The 18,444-nt window shown below is 40.8% G+C and overlaps 1 protein-coding gene across 1 annotated transcript in view; it reads right to left on the bottom strand.

Annotated features, from left to right (window-relative positions):
• Positions 1 to 1,491: 1,491 nt before the first annotated feature.
• The window catches only part of PRKN (parkin RBR E3 ubiquitin protein ligase), a 679,650-nt gene continuing 662,697 nt past the window's right edge, over positions 1,492 to 18,444 (bottom strand). Inside the window, exons 10-12 of the mRNA XM_084202932.1 lie at positions 17,552 to 17,638; positions 5,711 to 5,828; positions 1,492 to 2,716 (exon numbers count right to left, since the gene is read on the bottom strand). Of these exons, the coding sequence (XP_084059058.1) occupies positions 2,607 to 2,716; positions 5,711 to 5,828; positions 17,552 to 17,638 (315 nt within the window). The 3' untranslated portion in view covers positions 1,492 to 2,606. The remainder of the gene's footprint in view (positions 2,717 to 5,710; positions 5,829 to 17,551; positions 17,639 to 18,444) is intronic.

Below are 18,444 nucleotides of genomic sequence, written 5' to 3'. Positions count from 1 at the left end.
TGCAAAATAAATGGTATTTTTTCAAAACATTTTAAATTTATTTTTTAAATGGCACTTTCCATGCAAAAAAAAGTTTACCAGTATAGGAGATTTTAGGTTCAATTCACACATCTTTATAGGAATTCCAGAATTCTTATAGAGTCAGCAGAGCCTTAATCCTGAATTTTCATGCCCTTTAAATTGTGAAAACTATGAGAACCTTAAAGAGAAATGAGATTAACACCCTGTACCATCTCAAAGTTTGTGCATGTATGCATGGAGACATATAGTGTTACCACAGAGAAGATCAGGACACGTCCTGTTAAATTCCTCCGAATACACATTTGTTCTGGCAGAGTGCAAAATCTGGACTGTGTAACACAACCTTGAGTCAATGCTGGAACTCCTTTCTTTATTCTCCTTTCCTGCCCTTGCTTATGTCTCAGATGAATGCTCATAACCCTGTTCTCTGACAAGTTCTTCCAAGAAGGAGGTGTTTCTATTCTAGCCTTATGACTCATGCCTGGCATGTCCTTCCCAGGCCAGAAGGAAATACAGGAGCTGGCCTGCAGTCCATTGAATTCAATGGATCCTGATCCAGGGACATAAATCACGTGTTTCTATGAAATCTGCCTTATAGTGAATAACTTCGTCCGATGTGAGAAAGACACCAAAAAAAAAAAAATTTGATTCTGAATGTTTTTGAATAGGATGATGAATCAGTGATGAACTCCCATGTAACACATGATAAAAGTAAAATTAAGCATTGTTACTTTTCCCTTAGCCTGTTGGAAACTAGCCATATTAATTAGAAAATAGACCCAGGTATAGGAAAATTCAAATAATGAGATAATCAGAACTCATAGTAAAATACGCCTGTTAAGGCAAAATACTTAAATGAGCTACATTGCCACATTCAAATGCATTCCTACCCTTCATTGTAGTTACTCCTGCATAAATTTTAGTTCAGCAGTGCCAAACAGGAAAATTACCTTAAGGAAATGTCCATTGTCTTCTCATTGCCACTTCTTTTCTTTCTTACTTTTTTAATTCTACCAGTTTACGCTCTCATTTTTGGTACTTCATGCCTTCATTCTTTTGTTTCCACACATTTTTAGTGTCACTTCCAGTTTAGACAGATGAATATTCCACTGGTTGTAGCAACTGGACATTTTTTCTAGTGAGCCTGGGATTTTTTTCATGCCTCAAGCTTCATGCTCTGCACTGATTTGAGGCGCACCCATATTTTCAGGACTCTGCAGTCATGCCATACAAAATATTAGTTCAAACTTGATCAAAGAAGACCATGGTTGTGGAACTTATTTTGTGCTAACATTATGTCTTGATCAAAGGGCTTGCCTCTCAGCTGGGAGTTTGAATCAGTCAAGGCAACACATGACCCACCCAATATTTTTGTACTCACTTTGTATTAAAAAAAAAAGGAAATAAAGTTTAAAATTTTGACCACTTTATTTATTGTGCGTTCTTTTTCTCCAGAACTAAATTGTGCAAATCCTTACATGGTGTGTTGGATGTGGACATTACCCATTTCATTTCAGAGTAAAACATCACTGTAAAGATCACAAACGGTAAAATTGTTCAGACTTGGAAATGCTATTAAACTTTACATACTGTGCTAACATTGTAAAATGAAGCTGTCCCTCTGCCCCCACCATTAGAGCAGTAAATATATTTTCAGAATCATACCCATATTCTAATTCAATTTAGAAGAATCATGGTTGAGAAAAGCCCTGAGAAGTCTCCTCTTGCTTCACTTTGCCACGTCCAAAGCATTCCAAGAGTACAAGGAAAATGAAGCCTGTGAGTGTAGCTTGCACAACACATAATTGGATCCAGTCACCACTGCACCAACAGCCATGGACAGGGCTGAAACTGCATCCTTAGCTAATCTTCCCATGGTAACAAAGTCTGTAATGATTAGGGAGGCTGGCTTTGTGTTGTATATCACAAATACACAAGCACAAGTATGGCATAAAGCTGGGTGTTTCCATGAAAATTTCATTTAAAAGCAAAAGCCCTGCAGAAAGCCTGTTAGGAAGAAACCCTGAGAAAACACTAAGGAGGCATAGCCTTCCCTCTGCCAAAAATGCTGTTAAGAAATACTGCCTTGAAATCAAAAATTGTGCTGAATGAGCGAAGAAGTGGTCAAAGAAAAAAAGCAGATGATGCAGGAAACATCTTCCACCCCCCTTGGTCCTCGCACACTCAGACACACACACATATGCAGAATGCTCCCTCTTGCAAGAGTTATGGATTCCTGACTGTAAATGTCAAGTAAGGCTCCTCATGGTAACCCTGCCAGCTGTGCATGTTGATAGACTGCACAAGTTCAAAAAGTTGTAATTTACCCCTCTTTGTACCACGATGAGCAAGTCTGTCCATTAAAACAATTATTCTTTTAACTTAGTGGATTTAAAAGCCTTGGCATAACTTCAATGTGATTTTGGTATGATTGCATATGCAATAAAGCAAAAAGCCTACAAACTAGGCCAGCTTCTGAACTCTGTGTCCCTAAAACCACTGGGATTTTTGTTTAAGCAAGTGGTTCAGAATTTGACCCTGATAAAAACAAGCTTTAGCAGCAACATGGCCTGGCCTCAGCCCTGCTACTCAAACCAGTGATCTCCCATGCAGGTCCTGTTCCACTCCAGGCCACAGTTCCAGCACCACTCAAACCTGCACTGAGGGCGAGGACATTTCATGTGCATGCAGCCACCTGCAAAATAGCAACAAGAATGGCTTTGGTACTTGGAAAACACTTAGAGATGTTAATCAACAATTAAGAGCATTAAAATCAACTTTCTTAGACACTAATTTACCAACTAAATAAATTATTTAATAAAAGAAAAGTACAAACCCAAAGAATATCTCCCTAGGCTCTCTAAAACCTGCTACTCCTCTCTTATTGGACTTTAATGTGCATTTCTCACTTGAGGGACTGCAGGGGTAGGAGGAAATTAAAAAAGACTATGCTAGGGATAGGGAAAAGAGATGATAGTCTGTGGCCTTCCCAAACAGTCCTGGAGGTACCTCCTCAAGGTTACTCTACACTAGTCCAGCTGTGAGCCAGAAGATGAACAACATTAAATCCTTTTTTGAATTTGGATTCAAAGATTTGCAAGACTTGCAAAGCTGGTAAATCAGGAGATACAGACTTTGGTTGCTGACTGCTGATCACACAAAAAAGACATTAGGAATTTAAGTGGATTTGACCTTTGTAGTATCTGAAGCAGCCTTTTGATCATATAAACGTTTTTTGCATGTTGGGTTTCTTACTTCTCCATACCACGAGAGCAGCTTTAATTTCTCTGCTCATAACCTTGATCAAAAGTTTATTTTGTAATATATAAACATTAACATTGTCAAAGGTCATTACAGAAATACACTTCAAATGGAAATTATGTTGCTTACCACACAAAGAGATCTTTTGTGTAATTCAAACTGAGAGAAAAGCATGAAGAAATGCTGAAATGTCATCTTCGTTTGACTCCAAATGGTGATGGGAGGTACAGGGAGTGTGTGTTCCCTACTGTACGAGCTGCTGCCCTTACACCATGCTTTTAAAAATGCCACTCCAGAATGTTTCTCAGAAGGCAAAAAATAAACAAGAGTTGGTTTGTTAAAATAGGCCTGTCTGCTTCACCTGACAAAGAGAGAAAACCGCTTGTGATAGCAAGCTCTGTTTGTCAGTTTATATCTTTGTGTAAGAAATGCAATGTGCCAGAAAGATTTTTATCTTATTTAAATGTAAACATACAAATGGCCAGCCTCCATGTTCCAGTTTATTTAAAGTTTAGATCCAGTCCTCTCTTACAGTTTGTATTAAGCCATCACTGGGCAAAACTCATCTCAGTCCTGATGCAGGACCCAAACCCATTGGATGTCCCCTGTAAAATGTGTGCTCCCCCCTGCTAAGCTGCATAAATCTTGTTATTCTCTGCTGCATGGCAGCTGAGATCAGCAGTCGAGAGTGGAGAGTGCCTCAAGCAATGGGTCCTACAGCTCTGTGAGTGCAGCAGCTCTCTGAGAGACATGGATGTGTGTCTAAACTCACTCAGACTGGGGCCTTCCCTGTGGGAAAGTGTTTCTCTCTCTCACTTCAGCTGTTACAGGAAAGTTACTGGCGCCCAGAAATATTCTACAATGCCTGTGGTTTATGTGGGCTATTGGCATTGTCACTGTCCCTTGTAAAAGACACTGGGGAAGGAAAGCAGAATTATTCTCCTGTGTGGAGTCAGTGCACTCCTCCCAAATGAGGACTGCTGGCAGACATCAGGATACAGTTGTCAGTCTCTTGACAGCAGCTGTACTTTGGCAGCTCTGAAGTGCTTCTTTAAGTTTACAAATGGCAGCCTAGAAGCTGGCATGTGCAGTACCCATGACCAAAGAAGAAGGCAAACACTGCACTTTTTAAGCTTCATGATTTTATTAGCAAAATGACAGAGTCACTGAGGTGGGAAGGTCCCTTAAGAGAACATCCATTCCAAAACTCTGCTCAAAGCAGGGCAACTAAAGTAGGGTGCTCAGAGTCTAAGAGAAAAGGTCTTACCCCTCATTCAAGCCTAACCAGAAGGGGTTTTTTTTTGGCTGTGCACAAACTCCTGAATATAAATAGTCACCATTATAATTTGTCTATTTCTAATCAGATGAAAACTTCTGTTTTTCAGTCTGTTCTACAAATCCATAAATAATTTTTGACCTGGGCCTCTGTTATCTCTCTGCTGCCCACCTTGCTCTCCATGCTTTGCCAAATCTTGTCTCACCTTCCCACTCTTCAATTCAAGCTTTCTTTCCTTCTGCTTCTTGTGCTTGAAGGTGTCTCCCACTTTCCATCTGCCAACTCCCTTTTCTTTCATCAAACCCCAGATTTCAGGATTTTGTCCTATTTCTTCCCCAGTAATATTTCTGCAGTGTCACTGCTCAAAGTGTTCTCCCCTTGCAGTTCATAGTGCCTTATTTGGTGTTTTCAGTGTCCCATGTGAATGCCACGAGACTGGGAAGCACCCTCTAAGTATTTGTATAATATTTAGGCAATCATGTTAACATATTTTTATTAATTAACATAAATACAATTAAGTCTTGGAACAGTATTAACATATAAAGTACAGCCTATTTACCATTCCTGTTCTTCATTTTAACCATCCCAGTGCCAGCAGATTACTTTTCTTCCTACATGGTAAGCCCTGATTAATGCAAACTGTTTGTCAGGACTCATGTTCCTTCCTCTAACTTGCTTTTCTCCTGTGGGCATGTGGCTGGGTTGGGAATAATCTCACCCAAATTCAGCCTTATACTGTGTAGACATCTACAGCAGGACTAATTCTTCACACCCCACTTTTAGGTGTGATTTTCTGGCCTACATGCTTCATCAGGGGATGAGTTTTACCCTACAAATGTCTATTTTTCCCAGTGACAATGGAAAGTCTGGATAACTAGCTAGATATCCAGTCATATGAATGCTTCATCCAATGCCCCATTTCCCCTGTCTAAAAAATAGCTGGACTTTTTGTGAGGCTTAGTTAGTGGTTTTAGAACTGAGTGATTTAGTTAGTGTTTTTAAGATAAATGTGAGACAGGGAATTATTCAAAATTTTTGTGCTTTCCTCCTTTTGGAATAATATCATGCATATGTACACCTGCCCATTCATATGTTTATACTGTAAAATGAATTTTAAGAGACAGGTAAGTACAAGACATCTAATAAACTTACCATTTTTTTCTACTGGAATATTGCAGTTGGGGCATGGCTTGGTTGTCTTCTTGATTGTTTCTCTAGATGCTTCTTCCCATCGAGCTTGCATGGCTGCATGTTCATCAACTACATACCCCTGCAAGGAGAGAGAGAGAGAGAGAGAGAGCACTTGTTGGGGCAAAGGAGGAGTCAGGTGAACCTGGCTGACAACATCACCTGTTAAACACCACAGGCTTGATTCTGCTTCAGAGATTAAAGCCCTTCTTGCAAGAAAGGCAAAAACACCAGGGAAGTGCAACACTTGGTAATGCAGGATGGTGGGGTGCCTGGAAGGAAATTGTTTCTCTTAATAAAGTGTATTCTTTTGTGTTGGAGGTCTGAGTTTCATTCCAATGTAACCCTACACAAATAGAACATGCACAAAGAATAAACAAAAATTTTAGAAAAAAGTAAAAAAAAACACTTCTGAGTGATGAAATGCTCAGAATGACACAGAAGGAAAAAGTCATCATGAGGAGTATAAAAGGGACTCCTGTGTTTGTCCTATTTATGACTGGGACAAAATTACATAATCTACACAAGTGGCCTATTTGGCTGTTTCCTACCTAAAATGATAGTGCAAGGACAAAAGAGATGGCAGTGCCTTGAGTCATTTCCATCACACAAGGTTGGCAACCATGAATAGTGAATAGTGAATAGTGCCTATAAACAATGCATGTAGGTTCCAACCTTGAAGCTCTGCTCTCTCCATTCATAATATGGTTTTATTCAAGCATGTGGCAAAATGATGAACTTAAACAAAGCTATTTAATTTATAACAATTCCTGCATCTTAGTGTATACCTACTAAATACTTGTAGGCTTTTATGTTGATAGACTTTTATATTTATTTATATGGATAATTTTTAATATATATATTTCTAATAAGACAGAAAAAGGAAATTGGCCCAACTTTAAGCAATGCAACAAAGCCATACTCCACTTGAATTCTGGTCATCTAGTATTGATAAAATATATAAGTTCTGTCAGCAAATAGTGCCCCAATTTTCATTCTTGGCTGAAATGACCTCTGTTAAAATGGAATAACACAGACCAACATCTGCAGAAATTTACTTCCGGCTCATCTAGTGGCCATCGCAATATGCATTTAAGAAAAACCAACCAAAACACAAAACAACAAAAAAACCCTGCACTGTCTTCTTTTAATCAGGAAACATCAAAAATATGTTTGCCAGTATTTGTTTTACAACTTACATCAGCCTCCTCAGTCTGTGAATTTCTTTTGTTTCTCCTTAAGATTCTCCAATCTGCTTTTTGATGTAGAGGTGACAAAAGACAATGAAGTCTTCTTATCTGTATCCTAGAAATGACTTTTACTTTTGTCTCTCTGCTTGTGGAGAGGGAACTCGGCCCTGCACCCTGCTGGATTATTCAGCAATTCGCCAGAAAGACGACCTCTATACAACAGCACATTAGTAAGTTCTGGGAAATAGAAAAAGCTGCTCAGGCTAATAGCAAAGAACATAATCTAGTATTGATTTTTCAACACCTACATCCTTAAGGAAGGATGACTTTTGCAAGCAATCTCAGCTAGCTCAGAGAGGCAGAGTGGGAGAGCGGGGAACACTTGGCCTGGGACTCAGTTTCCCCTGTGACAGAAATAAGATGATATCTCATTTTAATGGGAACTCATTGCTTAACATGCATACAGTTGAAAATCACTACAGCAGTGACAAAACATTGCTATTCTTCTCAGAAGCACTAAATGAGAAGACCAGAAGTATTTTAAGTTTTTGTAATCATTCCAGATGAGCTTCACACTGGCTCTGTTTTCTCAAATAGTCCAAATCCAATGTTTTCGTACTTGCAAACATACATTTTCTTCATCTTTGTGTCTTTGGACACAAGGATGTGGACAAAGGACACTGAGATAAAATTTCACATACCAAATTGCTAACTTTATTTGTATAAACATTTTTGGTCCTAGTTCTGCAAACAAAATTGGGAGAACTTAGGAATAACTAAAAGAAACAACTTCTAGCCACGCACATGCAGTTCACCAGGAACAAACTGTTGAAAACAGCAGTGAATTATTATTTTTAGTATTTTCCATTGCAAAACTTCTAGCATGACTAGATGCAGCAGCATGATATTTCAGCCCATTACAGCTGAAACAGCCCTCCTATGCCCAGTCTTGCTGAATGCTGTGTTAAAAACTTCCTGCTGCATGAACCAAATGCAGAGAAATGGCACAGTGATGGAGTCCCTCTGATTCAGGGAAGAAATGATACCATCCAGATCATAAGCCTTCAGTGCTCATGTGCTTTTAGTGCTCCACACACAGTGATGGCAAGCACACATATATTTGTCTGCATTTTTTCTTCCAACAATAAAGAAAAGGTATATGGCAATTCTTCATTACCAGTGTCTATTTAAATAATGATCTTACATCCTAAACTAGCAAACCTGATCTCCTTGAAAGTGGCCTAGGTCTGTCAAGCAGAGGGGTCTCTAACTTTGCTTGTTCTGCCTGGTCTTGGATAGGAAATTCAGAGATGCTCCAGGTGTGCATCACATGTCAGTTTGCTGAGGACAGGAGACTTGGATCTCTTCTGATGTTCACTCAACACAATCTGCTCTAGTTCCTCAGTTAGTATGGAACATTTGTCCCAGCACTATGGAAAAGCTACTAGATTTCATCCATGCCACTTTATGTATATTTTTTTTTTGATTCTCAACTGTGCTGCATATTATGACCAGGAATGAATACCCATAAATAACAGCAAGCTACAGAAAGAGCTGTTGTAAGCACTATTCAATATCCCTCCTTCAGTATTTCCTTGGGAGCAAAAGGATGTCTTATTATCTCTGGGTCATCCTGAAGGACATAGATTTACTTCTGTTCCTATGCTGAGTCTTTTGGAAAAACTGACAGGGATAAAGAGACCACAGAGACTGCCGAGGACCACACAACAATACAAAAAACACGTACATGGGATGCTTTCTTTGCAGTTAATCAATATCATGCAGTACTGGAAAGAGATCTACGGGGACAGAAAGTATCTTGAAATAGAAATAAAGTGTCCTTCTTAGAGCAGCATCTCATTCAGGTGACAGAGTACACATCGACCTGTCAGTACAACTACACTGAAGCAAATGAAGAAGGTGCTCACAGACCTGAACAGTACCATCTAAATTAAAAACATTCATGGCAAAGCTCCTTGTTCAAAATACGGGAGGTCTTAGATACATCATGTTAAATTTTGACATCCACCAAATTATATACTGCCTTATGTTAGCACACTTCTTTAATGATCGTGCCTTTTTTGCTGGGTACCTCAAAACTGAAGACCCTTAATTCAGAATAGAATATGCAACTGTTAACCTTCTTTGTGCTTTGCTTTAAGTGGATGCAATTTCTGTATTCCTGTTTGTTTGCCCTTGGTGCTGTGCTTCGTCTCTCCCCAATAAACAAAAGAGCTGGTCATGCATAACTTCAAAAAAATGTTTCTTAGTGAAGCTTTCTTTAAATCCAAAATGCATTTACTTTTGATCAGAAATGCTTGGTTTTAAGCGAATTTTACTTGCAAAAATAAGCTTTTTATTTAGGGTAATAGAAATAAGTAAAATTATTTCACTTCATGTGAAATACAGAATTTTAAAAAGGTTTAGATGTCTCAAAACAGGAAGTATTACTCATTTTCTAACAAGAATGTGAGAAAACCTATGTATACTTGAAAGCATTTGAAAGGAAGACAAAGAATAATTCATTGTGCATGAGCAATGTTCATCCCACCATAATATTTAGGTTAACACAGCCCACTCGAGCTAGAGCTCTGAGCAAAAGCAGCCTCAGCTGTTGAAGCCTAATCCACAATGGATGGTGACAGTCCAACTAAAATTTATTGTGTCTTCTTGGCTACAACAGGGCTGTTTTATGAACATGATCACATGAATTAACATACTGCCATGTTTATTGGTGCCTTTTACTGCAGGGGGTAAAAATAGCAGGTGTCTAGGGCATTAGATAGGCTAGAGGGTTTTGGAAGAAAATGGATTATTTGAGCCATTTAAGAGTAAAAATCTCACTAAGAGAGGTGTGCATAGCTATGGGACTATTGCTCTACTTTAGAGACAGATTTAGGCTAATTCAAAACACTAAAATGTGGCTATAGATAAGGAATAGAAAAGATATTCATTCAATGAGATTATGTTTCACACACAGGAAAAATAGAGGTGCCAGCACTACAATGATCCCGTTAAATCCACATGAAGCAGCTTTGTGTGAGCCAATTTGTCTAGTGTGCCTAGGGAATTCTGACACGAAATGAAAGAGCTGCTTTGTGATGAGAGCAACTAGTTAAAATCAAATTGATATACATAGGGTATTATATTGGATACAAGATGAAAGAGTGCTCTAGTTTGGTGACACTGCACATCAATGTTGAAACTCTGCGTGTTGCAGCCATTCATATAATGAATTAAATTCAGGGAGATGGTGAATATTGAATTTGCACTGATCTAAAGCAGAAAATCTAATCTAATACAGGTCATTCTTATATAACTGTTTTCCATGAGTAGAATAAAGAACATGCCTTCTCTCATAAGTGGCAACACTGCTGAAAATGACAGCTTAACCTCATAAACGAAAGCAGTCTGTCACATCTTTTTTACTTTATTGCTGTCCAAAATAGGAAAGCTAAAATTCTCTCTATATAGTTATCATCTCTTTCTCATTAGGCAGAAAGTTAACACCTATTCTCAGATTTCCTCTGGTGCATCTTTATTTATAACACAGAAATTAATTTTACAGGACATTTCCCGGTTATAGTTATTTTTCTTGCTTCTTTAATTAGGCACCTATGGGTTGAAATGTCCTGAGCTTGACATTGTGAGTATACCAAATACTAAAACCCTGAGCCTCAGTTTGTTTTTCAGTTGTTTAAGATATTTTAGAAATTAGGCTAAGTGTGCCATTCCTTGTACAGTCATATTTTATTTAACTTTTAAGAATTACCTGATTGGAAAAAAACCCCAACCTACAATGGCCTAATAATAGATGTTCTGCATTTCAAACTGTGACTCAGGACTCATTGAAAGATACTATGTACGATGAACCTTTTCAGTGGCTTTTCCTTTCACTAAAATGTAGGGAAATAATTAATGATTTTTGTGGTCAGCATTTACTATTTATCATCGTCATTAGCTGCTTAGAGACCAGGCTTCACAACCCTACATGCTTGCTGGAAATCTTCAGCATGGGAGGTTAGCATCTGTCATTCCAGGATGGAGAAGGAAGCGTGGCAGGCAATACCTGTGCATTTCCTACCCCCTGCTGTCAACTCCGAGCCCTGCACACAGGAGGCAATGGGAGGAAAAAGATGGGCTGGAGGCTCACCTGCAGGTGAGCTGGGAGCTTTTCCAGGAGCTGCATTCCAACAGCCTTCAGCAGCAGCAGGTGCTGTGACAGGCTTTCCTGGATGTGTGTGCACAAGCACATGAATGTGCCTTTATGTTTGCACCTGTGCAGCAAAAAACACGGCGGGGAAGTGACCCTATGGGTCTGCTTGGAGCCAATCGTTTGCCTGAGACATCATGTCTGAGTCAGGTTTGAGTCCTGAAACTCTGGTTAGAGGGCAGCCAGGGCCCTGGAAGTGTGTGCTGATGAAGAGGGTCAGGTTTGCCCTGACTCAGCTGAGGCACTGACTGCTCTGCTTTTGGTTAGGTCTGATGGGCTTCTGGGCTGACAGAGGTGCTGGATAAATATTATACTGCCAGTTGCAGAACAATAAAGCTATTACCTGGATCCTACCTACATTAGCTACTTGAGGACTGTGAGGGATGAGTTCCAAACAAGGAACAGCTGAGGTTTGATTTAAAGGTGATGGGTCTGATTTAAAGGGAAGGGCTTTGGGATTTGGTGACAAAGGCCTCCAGCTTAGTGCTACGGGCAGTGTCCCACAGGCTTAGTACAGGCAGTGTCCCACAGGTTAAAGTGGAGTTGAAGTCAAGTTTTACAGCACTAGCTCTAAATTTACACTGGAAGAGTTGAAAGTTTAGAACATGCCTCAGTAAAAATGGTGTTGCTGTTTATTGTAGGAGACCACAGCCTTTGTGCCAAGCCAGCACCATGAGCCTCAGGACCCATCAGGCTTTATCTGAACTTGTTTTGGCATGCCCAGAGATTTGGTTCAGCCTGTGACAGCAGTTATTGAATGATCTGGTGACTATTCCCCTGTTCTGCTTTTGTACAATTTGTATTATTGCATGGTTCAACAGTTAATGTACTTTTGTAACTAACAGGCAGGAATGACCTTTATAGGTACTATCGGTCAGAACAAACTGTCTCTGATCCTACAATAAAATGCTGTGCAGAGGACTAATGGCATGGGACGACAGAAGAAGCCTTCAAAGCAGAGGCACAGGATGATATGGGAGGCCCCACGATTATAAACCACACTCAAGTGGTCATTTACCCAAATACAGCCTTGAAGGATGGGTAAAAACAGTCTTGAGGACAACAAAGAGGAGAAAGGCATAACTAACTTGGCTAAAACACATCAACACTGGCTTGTGCGTCAGAGAAGTCTGCTAACAAAGAAATAAGACTGATTCCAAGCAGATTATAGAATAAGAAGGAAAAAAAAAATCCTTTAATATCCACATCATGCTCCTTCTGGTAAAGGATTCACTATACCAGCCCATTCCAGACTGCAGCTATTGAGCCTAGAACCCAGAGAAGCAGTGGAAGGTTAAAATAACACCAGGGAAATGGGTGCTACCAGAAAGTTTGTATATCCTTTATTTTAACTGTAATTTGAACTGTAAGTCCTAGTGTTATTGTAAATGGCCTAAAAATACGTCACTGATGAGCTAAGACTTTGATCAAACCAGCAATACATTTTTTACTTTGCATATACAGTGAACATGGTCTGAAATGAACACCTTTAGCAGGTAATGAGATTTTCAATGTAACAAAATGGCAGAAATTTACACCACTTAGTCTCTCTAACCTGTGTGCAAAAAATGGGTAAGAATTCTTAGCTGCATCAGCTAAAAGAGAAGGATTTTACTGGATTGCATGGATTGCAGGGCCTTGCTAGAACAGACTCCTTCTCTGACTAGCTGGAATAAAGGCATGGACTAAGACTGGGTGTGTTTAGACAGGATTTTTAAGGAGTTTGGTAGGACAAGATAATCAGCAGCTTCTTGGAGAAAGTTTGTCCACAGAACCAACTCTAAAACATACTTTTAAATAACACATTTCATCCAGGTTGTGTTACCTTTTTTCCCCCCAAACACTTATGACTCAGTGGCCCATATTCTGCTCACCTATTTACATAGGCACCACTTTTACATCAGAATCATTGCTATTACAGTTTACCTTGCCAGTGTCTCATCAACATGCCCAGCACCAAAACCATCCTGGGAGCTGCTCTGAAAAAGTTCAAATCCAATATGTGGCCATATTTTATTGTCCAGTTGCTAGTGAGCAAGAAGGTGCATTGCTTATCCTTGTAACAGGAAAACCATCTAGGAAGGTTTTGTGCTAGGAAAGCTAGGCTAGCTTTAAGGTGGGGACTTACAGAGGAAGCTGGTTTATGGCTAGATTCCCCACCAGCACAGACTGTCTATGTGTGAGGTTAGAAGAGGCCAGGAAGCTTGGTTTTGTGGTGTACATTGCAGGGACTCTGTGGTTATTTCTAAACCTAAATCTGGCTGGAGTCACCTTTACCATGTCATTGATTCCATCATGCACGCTGTGCCTTTTAATTCATCAAATATGATTTTTTCTGTCATCCCAAAGTTCAAATGGCTCCAGGAGGCTGCAACGGTTTTAAAACAAAGCTTCTCAACTGATATTGCCACAGATAAATATTATTTTTCCTGAAATAACGTAATTTACACACAAAGATGGGAAATAATGAGTCCTGCACCAGTAAGTAAATGTTTAAGACAAGCTTCCAATGGCCTATCTGGGCTAAAAGCAGACATTTCAGCGGAAAGAGAACAGCTTATCCTTCCCAATGGGCCATGCAAAATCTGTGCACAGATCGGAAAGGTCACGATATGCCAGTAGTTAAAGCTGGGCTGCTCTCTGCATGCTTGCTGCAGTTTGCCTTTTACCCCAAGCAGCAAGTAATGCCATTTAGCTTCCCTAAAGCTTCCAACTCCTTCATTTGGAATAGGCTTTCAGAGATGCACATGTGGCACCTGTTTTATCCCTCCTATGTCCTCTGTCATGGTTGCTCTCTTCCTTCCTCCTGCCAACTTACCCCATTGCCCCTTCCATCCTTCTCTGCCCTCCTTCCCAGTCCCACCAGCTACACTCCCCTCACTCCCCTCTCTTTACCTCAGGCCTCCTCCTCCCTCCTTTTGACATCTGCCCAAGCACAGGCCCATTTCACCCCCACCATTTATGTCTCTTGCACCCTCAGAGCTGTGCCATGTCATTTCACATCTCTCTTCCTCTTTCTGGAGCTTCCGCTCCATCTGACAGGTTACAGTCCCTCAGTCAGCCAAGGCTTTCATGGACTCTCAAATTCTTCTGTTTCAGGCTCTCTCTCTGCTTCTGAGGGATCTCTTTCTTCAAGTCTTCCCAAACTGGTGTCAGGCTCCGAGGGTACCATCAGACCTTGCTGTCCCCGTCCCCTGCCAATCCCAGCATCCTGCTCACAGCCCAGGAACCCGTGCCACTGCCTGGTGCGCTGCAGCAGAGCCTGTCTCCAGCTCCCCACATCCCTGCCCAGCCCAGTCATGGGCCACCTCTGGACCCACCTTCCACCATTTTGGCTCATCCCTGTCCTCTGGCCCTGCCCTGACACATGGAAAGTCCCTAGGAAGCAGACAGCTCTTGCAGTGCCCTGACACACCTTAGGAGAGCAGCTCTTCCTGCTCTCCATGCTGCCATCCACACGGGTCACCCAACTCCTCTGCAACAACCCTCCTTCTTGGCTTTCCTTTCACCTCTGCCACGCTCCTTGACTCCACCATGTTCATCTCTGCCACGCCGACTTAGGCCTGAGCCTGTCCAGAGTGTTTCAGACTGTTGAACATCAGAGACCTGCAGGCGTTTGCAGAAACGTGAAGGCAAGAGAAGGTCCTTTCACTACTACTAGAGGCTAAGGCAAACCCTACATTCTTCTTATTGGAAGTATTCCCCCGAATACTCCCTGAAACTGGCTGTGTATCCTGCACCTCTTCTGGAGAGGAACAGTTTAGTGGCAGTGTGTTTGTTTGATCCTTAAATTTGACTGGCAGAAGTCGTGGCAATAAGGCGTCCTGATAAAATAATGCCATGGAAAGGATCCAGACAGGAGTCAAATTGCATGGACTGGAGAGGAATTATTCCTGGAAGTGTATTATTCCTACCTTCAAACAGACCACGGACAAAATTAAAACAAACCTTCTTGCTGCCTCACCAAGCCCTACAATCACATCAAGTTCGGTCTGACACACGGCCCGGCGCACCTGGCAGGTGATGCCAAGTGGAACCGACGGCCTGAAAGCACAGGTGGATAAATGTTTACACGGATTTCAGGGAGAGAGATGGGAACAGTCCCACGGGCCCTCTCTGCATGCCTGCCCCCCGACTGGTCTGTGTGCCCGGCCCGGAGCCCTGGGCTCAGGGCGGGGATAGCGGCATCTCTGCCGCCCCTGCGCTCGCCCTGCTCCTGCCGCCGCCGGGTTTGCTCGCCCGGCTGGGGAAAATGAGGGAAAACATTTCTTCGGTGGCACAGCACCGCCTCGTGGGGATGTTTCATCAGTGCCGCTCTCATTTCTTAGGGGAAGAGGAGGCGGACAAAAGTCAATTAACTTCAGCTTAGACTGGAGTCTCAATGAATCCTGCCCAGTCTGTGCAGAGGACCTGATTTGTACAGGTGCAAGAATTTTTCTGGTACCATCATTTAGCTATTCTGGAACAGTTCCTTGAGAGTACAGAACGTTTTTCAGGAACAGCAAGAACATCCGCATGACACTAGAACTGCAACATTGCTAAATTGACAGGTCTAATTGGGTGCAATTCATGTGCTGTGAGATTGAATCAGATGGGTGAAGTGCTCCCATTGTTATAAGGAAAAGCAACGAAAATATTCAAATATTTAAAATAAATCACTTCTTCCTATGGTATTCTGATTCTTCCTGGCATACCTTAATCTCTCCCTTAGAAAATAAAAATTACATAAACTCTAGCTTTCACAGAGCCAACATTGTTGAGTCCACTTTTTACATGCCATGACAACTTTCAGTACTCAAGGCAAAATTCTAAGCCTAAGTAACTTAATGAATATAGAGCTCTCTGTTCATGTTGAGATGTATTCAAGTTATAGCTCAGTTCAGTTCAGGTAAGACATTGAGCCTTGGTCTCCTGCTTTACTAAGCTGCTGAATGCTTTAAGCATCTCAATGTCTCTGTTGAAGTTGCTTTGTTTTTTACATAAATGGGAATGGGAACCAGAAGACTTCTGTAAGGCTATTGCAAATAAAATTAAACTGTTCTTCATATAGGGCCACTAAGCTGCAAATCTCCTTATTATATATGCATATGGGTTCAAAAATGGGTTGCACAAATTCATGGAAAAAAATTGCTGATAGCTACTAAACATAAAATACCACATGTACATCACAAATCACTAGAGGCTGGGAAAGCAGATGGATTTTGGGTCTGATACAACACACTGGTAGAGACACACTACAACACAGCAGAACAGGTAGAGACCCTGACTGACTAGGAGGATACAGGCTGTTTCATTCTCTCTCAACTAGTGCTAATTCTTTTTATAAATTAGAAGACCTTCACTAAGAAAGGTTAAAGAGAAGAATCTCTACACATGACCTAGTGCAAGATCTGCAAAGTATGGCATATGAACCATCTCCAAGTAGCACATGGCAAAGACTCCGAGTAGAATTTCAGCTCCTTGTCAGTCTGTGAGTCCCAAAAAGCCAGCCTCAGGCAGAGCCTGCCTGCAGGCATTAACAGGAGCTTGGCACACCTCCCTGAGAGCTGGCTGGATGCAAGCCCTCATCAGTACCTGCCTACAAACCTTTATCTGCCACACTGGACTGTGTGGAGGCTTAGGGTTTGAGTTTCTTCTTATCATCAAATCTGCCAGATATCTGAATACCAGTTTTCTGCTTCCTAGGAGTGCAGCTTGGGCATCAAGCTGGGAGATATTTAGGGAATATGTTTTCTGTTCTTTCACCCTCTCTCTCCACCTCTTTTTTTCTTCCTTTCTTTTTTATTTTTTTTTTAAGTTGGAAAGACTGTGGTTTACATGGTGTATTTATTTCAAGGAAAACTTGAATCTCAAACAAAGAGAAATGCCAGGAGAGAAAAACTATTTCCTCTCCAGGTCTATAGCTACAATAGCTACAAAATGATAGAGCAACATAGAATAATTATCATCTAACAGCTTCCAGCCTAGACAATCTATTTTTTTATTTCTGTAAGCTAAAACATAAATTACCAATAGGCTGCATAGGCTGTATAAAAGCCCTGTTATTCGGCCCAAACCCACATGATTTCCTGACTGGTGCACTGAAAATAAGCTGAAAGGCAGAAAGACTATACAAAGCCTTTCAAAAGTGTTCACATTGAATAGAGACAACCCTAGAAGCCCACTGGGAAGGCCTTTTCTTTATCAACTGGTGGCAGAGCCCTGTGTGTTCCTGACAGAACTCGGCTACTCTATCAATCAAAGAGACTGAAATCCACCGCAACGCCAATTCGGCAACTCCGACAGCTGGAGTAATTCAGCATGAACATAATTGCTTTTACTTAGGATTACAATTAAGACCCATTTGACAAATGTCACTCTGGCTGGGCCAGGGATAACGATCAGGAGTTGTGAGATCCATACCTTCTGGGCCATGGCTCCTGGTGGGCTGAGGAGAGAGCTGCATTCCCCTTCATGGAATTCTTCTTTACAGTCACGGCAGAACACGAACTGGGAAACAAACCAAAGCATGCCAGTCATAAAAACACATTAGAGACATAGACAGCAGGTTACAATCATGAAGAGTCATACAATAGATGATCCCTTGCCCTTCTCTTCCCATTAAATTCCTATAATCCTCCTAATTGTGCATCTTATTATACACTCTGATCCGTAACACAACAATTTTGCTGTAATTATTATACATTTCATCAGTGAAGTAACGTAAATGCCATTATTAAAAAATGAGATTTTGCAATATGGTTCCTTTAGGGACATAAAGTCATACTAGATAGTTTATGGGTGTGCTTTTCCTCCTGTGAAATCTATTTATAGAAGAAGGGTGATAGCTGAAAAAAGCTGTTCTGCTGTATAGTGTTTGCTAATGGAAATAGTCTATTCATAGTTCTGAATCAAATGCTTTCTCTATAGAAAACTATTGCTGACTTTGCTAGGGGATGACCACTTTATAAAAGGCCATATGAAATACCATTTTCTAGGAAATTATATCCTTGCCATAGACCTTTATAGGATGGTTTAAAAAATCATAGAAAGAACACAATGATAGGATACTTAATGCAGGGTTTAGGGATCTACCTCTAGACCTTTATTGCATTTTTAGCAGTTGTTCTGGTTTTATCTTCCTTAAATAACATTTTTCTTTACATAAGGCTTCATTGAAAGTAATGTATTTTGCAGATAAGTGAAACAATTCTCCCTAGCTCAGCCTGACTGCCTCTGCCACCTAAAGTGGTTCATATGTATCAGGTTTGATGCCTTTTCTAAACTCTAAAATGAAGATATCTGACTTGACATGT

This window comes from Fringilla coelebs, assembly GCF_963513975.1.
Source record: "Fringilla coelebs genome assembly, chromosome: 3".
NCBI lineage: Eukaryota > Metazoa > Chordata > Aves > Passeriformes > Fringillidae > Fringilla > Fringilla coelebs.
Note: the sequence above shows the minus strand (reverse complement) of the source record. Positions and strands in the feature narration are given on the sequence as shown.